At 31.9% G+C, this 11635-nt stretch overlaps 1 protein-coding gene across 2 annotated transcripts; it reads right to left on the minus strand.

Annotated features, from left to right (window-relative positions):
• Positions 1 to 271: 271 nt before the first annotated feature.
• On the minus strand, positions 272 to 9070 carry LOC137824104 (uncharacterized). Of its 2 annotated transcripts, XM_068629560.2 has the most exons (4): positions 8547 to 9070; positions 8160 to 8448; positions 2186 to 2304; positions 272 to 1079 (listed from the first exon to the last, which is right to left on the minus strand). In XM_068629560.2, exons 1-4 carry the CDS (start codon positions 8670 to 8672, stop codon positions 636 to 638), a joined length of 978 nt encoding a protein of 325 aa, XP_068485661.1. In that variant the 5' UTR covers positions 8673 to 9070; the 3' UTR covers positions 272 to 635. The 2 variants fall into 2 exon arrangements, with proteins under 2 accessions (XP_068485661.1, XP_090150096.1); XM_090293970.1 differs by lacking the exons at positions 272 to 1079; positions 2186 to 2304 and adding an exon at positions 7706 to 8023.
• Between the last annotated feature and the right edge of the window lie 2565 nt (positions 9071 to 11635).

An 11635-nucleotide genomic window follows, 5' to 3' on the forward strand; every position in this document is an offset into this window, starting at 1 on the left:
GAAAACAAATAAATAAGAGCAACAGAGTGTGAACTCCAACAATTTAATTATGGTGTGGATTTTTTTTATATATATTAAACTAGTCATGAAGGGATAGTTATTATGAACAAATTTGTATATTACAAAATTTAGTATGTAAAATAGAGCAATAAAATCATAACTATTACTTACTACTTGGTAAGAAAGAAAAAAAGGACTTCCAACCCAACAACACATTTCAGAAATCAGCCTCAATCACCCCTTTTGAAGAAAAACTAGCCTCAAAGAAACCTTAATTAGAACAAAAGTTCTTATTTTGGAGATCTCAAGAATAGTGTGTATATAAATTTGACAAAATCAAGATATGCTTTACCTCCTATATTTCATTTACAATTTCTTTAGTCTCCCGTTTTGGCTAGGGCTCTCACTATTACATGTTCAATACCAAAATCCAATGTGTTATAACTATTACACTTCCTCTTTCCTTTTTCTATGTCCCTTGCATTGGACATGCATCAAAATTAAGCCCCAGCAAAGCCACATTGCTCACATCCTTGACTCTTGTGCTTCACCTTGCTTTCTGCTTCTACTTCATCCTTCTTTTCTACTTTGAGGTTAACATTATACCATTTCCCTTATCTTTTGCCTACTGATAACTAATCATCCCAGGTATTCTCCCATCCATCTTTGTTTGATGATCTAGAAGTAAGGCCATTTGCCGATATGCTTGCTGCAAGTGGTGCTGGTGACTTCACCGCCACATTGTCGTCCCAATCATCGTCCCAATCCTGATCCCAACCTTCGGCGGATCCCACATTGGCAGCTGAAGCAGTCTCAGGCAGTGCCATTTCAAGCTCTTGATATGGAATCTCATCCTGACGTTTCTTCCTGCAAGCGCAGCAAACCCATGTTGCTCCAAACATTAGGACCATCAATATGAGGAAATAGGCACCATTTACTGGAGTTAAAACTTTGTCATAAGAAGGAAGATGAAAAACAAAATTGTCTTCAGGTATATGAACCAGGTGAAGCACACAATCCTCTTTTCCAGCATTCAAAGTCAATTGGGTACTTTCACTGCTACTTCGTGTAATATTTATCTGAAAAATAAGAGTGCAGAAGAAGTAAGGTGGGAACTGCAGAAATGAAATGTAATTGAGTACAGAAAGAATTTGTGGTCATCAAGTTTATTTCTCTTGAAAAACATCTAAAACAATATACAGAACACAAGCTTGAACAAATGATCTTGAGACAGCAAGTGCAAAAACCAACAAATAAGTGCTTTACACATGAAAGATTACCCTGTTCTTCCTAGACAGAGGCACAAGGAAGAGCAAAAAGTGTGAGCCATGAAGTGATGGTAGTGTAACGGCAAGAGGTGGAATAACAATTGACTGAATTTGCAAATTGCACAATTTAAATTATGACAGTTTGTAAAAGAATTACTTTCTTAAGGTAAGTAGACATAAACAAACATTAATATTATAAGCCGAATTCAATTAACTTCAATATTTCCAGAGTATTACAAGTTTGGATGAGTTGAACAAAATGAACTGAAATGGAAAATAAGGGTACAGCCAACCCCTTGTTGAAAAGCATTATAGTAGTGGAAAGAAGAAAAGCAAGTGGAACGATGCCCTCCTAGGAACAACACAACACTTTCAGCCTACATTCCATGATTTAAGAGAATTAGTAGAGAAATTTGAATGAGATTTAATGAACATTCAGATTCTCCTGCCTAAAATAAGATAAATTTTATTGAAATTTTGAAGGTAAAAAAAAGAATATTTAAAATCTCTTTCCCTTCATTTCTGTTACATGTATTTTCATTCTCTTCCTTACCCTAACATGAATGGAGGAACACAATCATTAGTGTCCTTTCCATTCTACTTCATAACTTAGTAACTGTTACATAAATTTAATGAAAGTGCGTCCTGAAAAATGATAAAATTGATTCAATTTACCCAAAACCCTTTGTCAAATGCTCACTGGTATTTTTTAACAAACGACATTTTGTTTGTCCAAAATAATACTTAAGTTCAGTTTGTCTCTAAAAATAAACAATAAATTGAGACAGTGGTCAGGAAGCAGTAAATGTCAGGCCTTTTGCTTCAGAAGGGATATGCAGAATTAAATAGTAACTCGATACATAAATAAAAACATGAATTAAGAAAAAAAGGTCAATTTAAGATAATATGATTAATACCTTTTCTGTTTTACTTTTGTCAACTTCTACATCTCCAAGATTTTCAAAATCAAGACGAAGCTTCACTTTAATGATGTCATCTCCTCTGTTTTGAAGAAGAACAACCAAGTATTTGGGATCTGGTTGTGGTTTACAAGGAATATGAATACAAAATAAGTTCATAATTTTGACTTTCGTAAAAACAATACTACATTAGTTAAAAAATTGACCAATAGTTTCAACACAAGTAACATGCTTTAATACACTTCAACAATTAGTAGTTACTATTTCTCCAATTCTTCCACTTACTTAATATAAGTACAAAGGTACCAGCCTCATAAAAACAAAGGGTACCGAAGGATCTCCTATCATAAACATCATTTAAAATAGAGACGTGAATGCAGCATTATTGCTTGCTTTGTTTCTTCACATGCTGATAAAGGCCCATAGGCCATAAATCCACACACACCTCACAATCAAAGTTCTTAAAAACAGGCTAGATCAGACTGACTGGTTCAACAGGTTAAACTAAAAGTGATGAATATAGACGCTTACTTTGCATCGAGCAAATAGGACTATGGTAATTAACTATTTCCAGTCTCTTACGAAAAGGATTGGGCCAAGTTTAAAAACTAGCTTCACCACTACAAGGACTAATTGGTTAAAAGTTAAAGGGGAAAAGTATGTTTTTAATCCCTATACTTTTTTGTCAAACATAACTTTACTCCTTGTACTTTTAAATTGATGAATTAGTCCTCCAACTCCTAAAGATATGTGAAGTTATTGCTTCTTTATGCTTAGATTTAACATTTAGGGGTAGTTTTTTAATGCTAAAAAATAGGACGAGGGACTAAATTCACATGTTTACAAAGTTTTGAGACTAATTCATCAATTAGAAATTATAGGGACTAAAACCCAGTTTAACCAAAAGTACAAAGACTAGAAACATATTTTTCCAACAATTAAACAAAGGGTTATATGTTTTTTGATCCTATAAATATTACACAAAAAAATTTTTAGTCCTTAAAATAAATGTTAGTTTGGTCCTTATATATGTTTTTAAAGATATATCTGTTTTTAAAGATGGCCCTTGTTACTATTTAGTGATGATGTGACATGCAACTAGACATGTCACACATCAATACCCACTTTGACAACATATCTAGATGCATGCTACTTTATCACTAAATATTAATAGAGATCATTGCCAAAAAATTAAAGAGAAATTATATTTTGACACTCCAACCAGCTGACAACCCCTTTTTAGGGGTAATATGGTTAATAAAAAAATGAACTTTTGTATTTGTATAGGAAAAAAACAAGATGAAGAGTAGAATAGTGGATATAAAGTGGGTGTAAAAATATATTGGGTGTAAAAATATCATGGTCTAAAATTAAATTTAAGAGGACCAAAATCAACAAATAGAATTTTGAAGGACTGAAAAACTCTTCATATTTGTGCAACTAAAAACATATTTAGGCCGTAACAAATTATCACTAGTTTAGCAACAATGACCTAGCTTTTTTATAAAATACTTATTTACACAAAGGGAAGGAGAACACAAAGGGGATGGTTGATAAAAAATACTCCAAAAAAATTAAAGAAAAAAGGCAAGAGTTGTCAATGTAGAAAAGCTACCCAATCCCTCAGTATTTTGGGTGCTTTACACTGTGAATACCAAACACTTAATCTAATAAAAAAGCAGCTGCTTACCTCATCCCAAGAAAATAAGAGAATTAGGGTCTCATTCATTTCTTGTGTTTTTGTTTTAATAACTGATTTCTAAAACAATTTTACACTACTAACCAATCAATTGTCATCCAAAAATCAATTAAGTTTTGAAAATTGTTTCCAAAACAAGTGTTTTAGAAAACAAAAAACAGCTAGGAGATGTTTTCTCATCCTCTTCTGTTTTGTTAAGTGATCTTTGTTCACGAAACAAACTTTTAAAAAATTAGAATATAGAAACTTGCCCAGGGAAAAAAACACTTCCAATTGTGCTTTGGGGGACACAATTTTAAAAAACAGAACAATTTTTTAAATTAGTCAACAAACAAGGCCTTACACTCCACCAAAATATAGTGTAGTATTTGGCTACCAAAACCATTCAAACTAGTCATAAAAACAAGCTTTAGAACTCAAGACACATCCAATAAATAGCCAAACAAAGAATTTTGTGCAGTGTTTGTGTTGTAAATAGCATATTATTAGGACAAAAAAAAATCTCAGTATCTCCATAGTAATTAGGAAAAAATATCTTCATAATCTTCCTATTCATTTCAGCATATTTTTATTTCCCTTTTTTAAAGGTTTTGGTTATTTTAAATAGAGATGATAATATTATAATTGGTGTGATTGATATCAATAAAATAATTCTTTATTTTCTTACATAGTTCAAGTTGGTATCAAAACTCCTAATCTTGGGAGCCCTGTTTCTGCTTCCTCATTAACCGCCACCATTGTCGTTGAGGTTAGTGGTGGGTCAGAGAGGTGTGTCCCACTCACTATCGCAACAGACAGGGTCATCAGGATCCCTTGAGCACTAAGGGGTGGCATGTCATTTTTGGTTCTGAAACAGATCTTTTTTTTTTGTTATGGATCAAAACGATAAGTTGATCATTTGAAAACAATGATTGAATAAATGACTAAGTCATTTGGATGGTATACCCTGCCCATGAAAGATAAGAGTACATTAAGTAATATTGACCTTTGTCTCAAGATGTTTGGATTCTTAACTCAGGAGCACCAATCACATAACTCCTTTTCTTAAGTTCTTCAATTCGTAAGTCAAAATGACCAGAGAACAACTAATTATAGTTGCAAATGGTGATAGTGTACCCATATGCGAATCCATGAACATAACTTTAGAATCATCTATTGTATTAAAGGATGTTTTATATGTCCCACAATTAACTAATAGCTTATCCATGTACAAAAACTTACACAAGATTTTAATTGTTCAGTAATTTATTCTCTTCTTATCGTGTATTTCAAGACCTTGCCATGAGGAAGACGATTTTATTTGCAAAGGAGCAGAATGGGTTGTATCTATTGGAATTCAAGAGCCAAAACAAAACAAAACAAAACAAAGGTCATAAGCCAACAAGCAACATCAAAAACATGGGCAAATTCCCAAATATAACTTCATCATAAAAGACTTAGGCATCTATCCTTCAACCTTGTAAGATCCCTGTTCCCTCATTTTTTCACTAGTCAATTATCAAAGCATCATTGTGCATCTTATCCTTTCTCTGATAAAAAGAGTAATTTCCCATTTGACTTGATTCACTGTAATGATTGGGAACCTATTTTAGAATCTATTTCTAAAGCAAAACAGTTTGGTACATGATTGTACTCATGTCAAGTGGACATACATTATGAAAAGTAAATTTGAGGTCTTCCAAATTTTTGTTAATTTTTTCTGCCTTGTTCAAAATTAATTTGGAAAAAAATATTAAAAGAAGTAGGTCTGATAATAGTACTAAATATGTAAATAAATAATTCTCCAAATTTGTCTCATAATGGTATTGTTCATGAACTAACATGTTTAACACTGTACAACAAAAGGAAATTGCAAAAAGGAAAAATCATCATCATTTAGAGGTAGCTAGAGCCCTCCTTTTACAGATGTTTGTTCCTAAAACCTATTGGGGAGAAGCTATGTTAATTGTTGCATATCTCGTCAACCACCCACTCATATCTTAAACAACGTTTGTCCTATTGAGTCCTTTTTGTCTTTTGTTTCCTCTACTCCTTTAGTGTCAAATCTACCTTGTCGAGTATTTGGATGTTGTGTATTTGTACATTATCATAATCCTAACCACAGTAAATAAAATGCAAGAGCTCTTAAATGGGTATTTATCGGTTATCCTACAAATAAAAACGGTACAAATGTTATCATCCTAAAAGTCATTGTGTCTATTGAACAGAATCATAGAATTTGAAGTGAAGAGAGCTCTCCTATTGAAAAAAACCCAATATCAAAGATTGGTAGGAAAACTTTTATTTATCACACACGAAAACAGACATTGCTTGTACAAGCAGTTGACAAACACATACAAGCAGTTGACAAAATTCTTAGGTCAAGCCAAGGAAAGGTTTTTAGGAAAGGAAACACTTTGACCCTGAAGATATATACTAATGCAGACTATGCAAGATATGTTACTGACAGAAAATCTACATCTAGGTACTATATGTTTCTTGGAAAAAGTCTAGTGATCTGGAGAAGCAAAAAAACAAGATAACATATCTCGTTCTAGTTCAGAAGCTGAATTTTGAGACTTGCTCCAGGTGTGTGAAGAACTATGGATGAAGATCATACTTGAAGACCTTAAAATAAAGATTGACATCCTTATGCAATTGTACTGTGATAACAAAATCAGCCATGGGAATGGTTCATAATCCAATCCAACATTATAAGACCAAACATATTGAAAATGACAGCCAGTTCATTAAAGATAACCTTGATAAAGGCCTAGTGGTTACAACTCATGTCCCTACAAGATTCCCGATAGAAGACATTTCACTAAAGGGCTTCCTCAGGGCAGATTCCAGGATCTTGTAGGCAAGTTGAGAATGATTGATATTCATTTACCAATTTGATGAGTGTTGTACATAGGAGATTATTAGGATAAAAAATATTCACATAGTAATTAAGAAAAATATCTTCAAAATCTTCCTATTCATTTCAGCATATTACAAATAGAGATAATGAGATTGTAATTGGTGTGATTGATATCAATAAAATAGTTCTTTATTTTCTTACATAGTTCAAGTGTTTGTGAATAGTGGGAGACAATTCAGGGGTCCAAGCAAAACAGAAAAGGCCAAAAAGTTTATGGTGGATGGAAATGAAGGTTATTGCAGAAGCAAGACAGCAATCATAAAAATATAATAGTGAATAAAAATACTGATCTGTAATGCAAAATAAAAGTAGATCACCAGACCCCATAAATGACCGAATAACAGGAGAAGGAGAGGATAAAATGAATAGAGAAGAAAAAGAAGTTATGTGATGGAAAACAAAAAGAATGGTGGGTGGCCAGAGAAGGTAACTGGAAAATAGAGGAAAAAAGAGAAGGGAAGAGAAAGGATGAGAACAGAAGGTGGGGTTAGTCACTTGATTTTTTTTTTTCCTTTTTTTTACCTTATTTAAAATTTATATAAAAAAGGTCATAAAAAATTTACTCAAAATTGTCGTTAAACAAGATCAAAATCCAAAATCAAACTTTAAGCAAACTAAGAACTATTAAGATTTGAGAACGGATTCTATTTTACATTGACTTATGAAGCTAACTTTAAAATTTGTCAAACACTTCTTGAGAATCTAAATTACTCATACAAATCCATTTCCCAAATCCGGGAATTAAATAGAAACCTAAAATCTAAGAACAACAAAAATACCCTTTTCCCACTTTGACTAAGAAAACAATTTTTTAATAAGTGATAAATTTGAAACCAAGTTAAATTCAATAATTTTGTCTACAGCTTCATTTGCGTTCTTTTGAATTGAAGCTGATATTTTCTAAAAAACACTATCCTATAAATGGCAGAAACAGAGGATGAATTTATTTCCATTTTCTTAAAGTAGTGAAGGTGGAGGAAAACTGCATGAGCATAAAGTTCTTTGAAATCAAATAATAATAACTGCCAGCATCATTCACACTGCTGCATCAAGTGCATGAGCTAGCATGAGCACTCAGCTATCAAGACATTATCGATTTGGTAAACATAATCTAACTAGAATTCCATACCATCCAAAGACTAACAGTTTAATATAGTTATCCTAAACAGAGAACACAACGGCCAAAGTAGAGTATCCTCCGCTTGATATGTGTATATGCACAGTGAATGTCCTCCTATTATGAACACATAAATACAAATAACAACCAATAACACATGGACCAAAACATTAAACACGCACAAATAAAGAAACAAATCATTTATCAATGAGACTTCATGAAATAACCAAAAGCAGTGCCGAACAATTAGTACCAGTTATTAAAATGCACGCAAGCATGTTCCCATCATCTGTGCACGTGTTGACACCCTCACAAGTCTCATTGGTGGTAGAATGGGAAAGTTTTCCCTCATTTTTTAACTTCCCTTGTTTCTGATCCTTGTCACCGCCAGCACCATCCTTTGTCGGTGGAGGAGGTGGTGGAGGAGGTACATTCGGAGGAGGAACTGAATTATTGTGTCCATCATTTGCATTCGCCACTTTGGGTAAAGGTTGTGGTTGTGGAACTGGGGAAACAGGACCATCACCAACAGGGTTTGGATCCTAAAGGCGAAAACTTTATTCAACCATCGTAAGAAAAATAAAAAGTTTAAAATAAATGGAAGCTATACAAAGCACGGAAGCATAAGAAAGAAACTAACCTTTGTTTTATTATCGTTTGGATCAGAAGCAATCAACTTTCGGAGTTTCAGAACAAAGGAGGCGTCAGAAACACCAGACATGATCATAGGCAACAGCAAAAGTAACAGCAAAGCGTGTGTTCTCATTGTGATCGAGCTGCAACACCCTCAAACACACACCTTTGGTGGAAAATTTGGGAGGAACGTGAGAGCGGAAAAACAATATAGGAAGAGAAATAGGAAGAAACCCTTTTCAGATTGAAATCAGAGGGAGGCGTGGTCGTGGGAAAATGAACGGAAAAACTACAAATAAAAATTATAAAAGAAGCCCTTTGGAATGGAATCTGAAAGAAAAGGAAGGAGAAAGACTGAGAAAATTGGAATTGGGATTGAGATTGGAACGAGACTTGGTGAATTGAGAATTACGAAAAGAAAATAAGAATGGAAGACTTGACGCAGTCTACTTCATCAGAGATACTCTCTCAGGAGAGAGATTGGAACGAAGCGAAGAACGCGTATACCCCATTATGGGCTGGATTCATATTGGAAATGGGCCTGGTTGTTGAGAATACCCGTTCTAGACTCTTTCTTCCTGCAACTTCACATGTTCTTCTCTCACCTCCATAAATTTTTGGTATTCCAAAAATGTCCTCTGTAAGATTTTGATTACATAATCCGGAACTCTTTTTCCAAATTCATAATTAGCTTCCCGATTATGTATCCAGAAACATTTTTTCAGATGCATGATTAGTTTCTGACAAATCTAGATTAGCTTTCGGATTATATAATCTGAAAATCTTTTTTCAAATGCGTGTCCGGATTATATAATCTGAAAGCTACTCTCAAATCCAGACTTCCAGATTATATAATCCATGATATCATTTTTTTTTAAATATATTATGGATTACATAATCTATAATTATTTTTGAATTCGAGATTAACTTCCAGATTATGTTTTATATGCATAATTAGTTTATGGATTACATAATCTGAAAATCTAGATTAGCTTTTGGATTATATAATCTGGAAGCATTTTTCAAATGCGTGTCCGGATTATATAATTTGGAAGTCTGGATTTGAGAGTAGCTTTTGGATTATGTAATCCATAATATCATTTTTTTTAAATATATTCTGGATTACATAATCTATAAGCTATTTTTGAATTCGAGATTAACTTTCAGATTATGTAATCCAAAATATGAGGTGACACAAGAAGGATAAAAATATATTTTTATGTTTTATATGGAGTGACAAAAGAACACAGGAAGGTGAAGGAAGAAACAATTACTACGAGGCTCTTCTAAATTGTTTACTACAACCAATGATTTTGAAATTTCACCAATCAACTTTTTAAATTTTAAAATTATTCTTCATTCTCGAATTTAAAATCCAAAATTAAATAAATATATTGTGAAAAAATAAAATTTAGAATAAATTGTTATGTTCCATAAATTAAATTTAATAGGATTAGAAAACTAAAATCTCATTCCATACAAACAATTCCATATTACATTACATTACATAAAATACATTTCAAAAGATAAATTTTGTAAAACAAAATCTGAAAATATATTCCTGGAAAAAAATTCTGAAATCTAAAAAAGTATTTTAGAAACTAAATGTATTTATTAATATTAAATTTGAAATATATTTTGATATGGAACCTTGACTTTTATTTAACTAAAAAAAACATTATACAAATTCTCCTTCCACGTCCATACCTTTTCATGCACCTCCATATATTTTTTAATTCTAACAATACTTTCCTGAGTGTGGTGTATTCTTCTTCATTATCAAGTGGAGGTTGGTGGTTAAAGTATATTTTGTAGTGTTTTTACTTGTGGTGATTGTGTTTTCGTTCAATTATTGTACAATATGGAAGCCACAAAACCCCAAAAAAATTCAGCAAGGTGAAAAAATGGAGTACGCAACTCAAAAAATAATCTTCACACGGTAGAATAAAGTTTTGGTTTCAACGATTCACAATTTGCTTGGGTTGCAATAAGAGACCACTTTATGAAACTATTGCAAGTGAAACAATAGTTATTTTCTTGATTAAATTTATGCGATGTTGGCTTAGAAACAAAATTTAACTACAAGAGACTCAAGTCCTCAAATAAGTGTACATACATTTATCTTATGGAGTAAATTAACACATGTCAAATGGGAAAAATATTATCTAGAAAAAATTAGAGAATAACGGAAGCAATGTGGCTGAAAGGGAAATATGCGATTAAAAAAGAGATATAGAAATATGGGGTGCAACTAAAATTATTTAAAAATATGAGATTATGAGTCACTTCTTTAAATTTCTTAAAAATATTAAAATCGACTTTTCACGTTATATGAAAAAAAATATGATATGAACTAAGATTATTTAAAAGCATTTAGAGTTATTTAAAACTTTAAAAAAAATTCAAATTAACATCTTATAATTAGAAGATATGTGTGAAAGAAGAATTTGCCAAACATTTTAATCATTTCAACTCAATGATAGCAAATGAAGTTTGTTGGGTTCTTTTGACTCTTCCTTTCCCTAATATTATTTTTTTCTTTCATAGTTATATTGTTCTTGGGCTTTTTTATCCAGCCTATTAATTTGAAAACCCAAATTGACAATTTCTCCCTCCACCATATCAATTTCAGAATGCACCTAATTAGCTCTAAAAAATACAAAAATATTCCTCCTAAATGACGAAAATAATCTTATACAAAAATAGGAAAATTATTTTTGAAACTTTTATTTGAAATATTTTGGATTTCAATTTTCGGAACATATTTTTGAATTCTGAAATTTTTTATCCAGAATTTATTTTTAGTTTTGTGTTCAGAATTTTTTTTTCAACATGTATTTTTCTATTTCTCAATTATAATTATTATTTTGGATTTTTTAATTTAGAATAAGGGTAGTTTTGGAAATTAAAAAAATTGATATGGTGGAGGTTAAAATTGATATGGTGCAGGAAGAATTTGCCACCCAAATTTAATGATTAGTCATCTTAATTTGCCTAAATTTAATGATTAGGAATTCGATTAGTGATTCTAATTGACCAAAATTTAATAAAGCTGCGTGATTTATCAAAAAGTGGAAGAACTCACCTCACGTGACT

This window comes from Phaseolus vulgaris, chromosome 8 (genome assembly GCF_051622355.1).
Source record: "Phaseolus vulgaris cultivar YP4 chromosome 8, ASM5162235v1, whole genome shotgun sequence".
In the NCBI taxonomy this organism is placed as follows: Eukaryota; Viridiplantae; Streptophyta; class Magnoliopsida; order Fabales; family Fabaceae; genus Phaseolus; species Phaseolus vulgaris.

Excerpts from the sequence above, each read along its gene's own strand:
- LOC137824104 (XM_068629560.2), bottom strand. The coding sequence starts at position 8,672 with ATGAGAACACACGCTTTGCTGTTACTTTTGCTGTTGCCTATGATCATG. Across the intron at positions 2,305-8,159 it reads TGCGTGCATTTTAATAACTG|ATCCCAAATACTTGGTTGTT; the intron begins GTACTAATTGTT and ends AACCACAACCAG. Across the intron at positions 1,080-2,185 it reads ACAAAAGTAAAACAGAAAAG|ATAAATATTACACGAAGTAG; the intron begins GTATTAATCATA and ends CTTATTTTTCAG.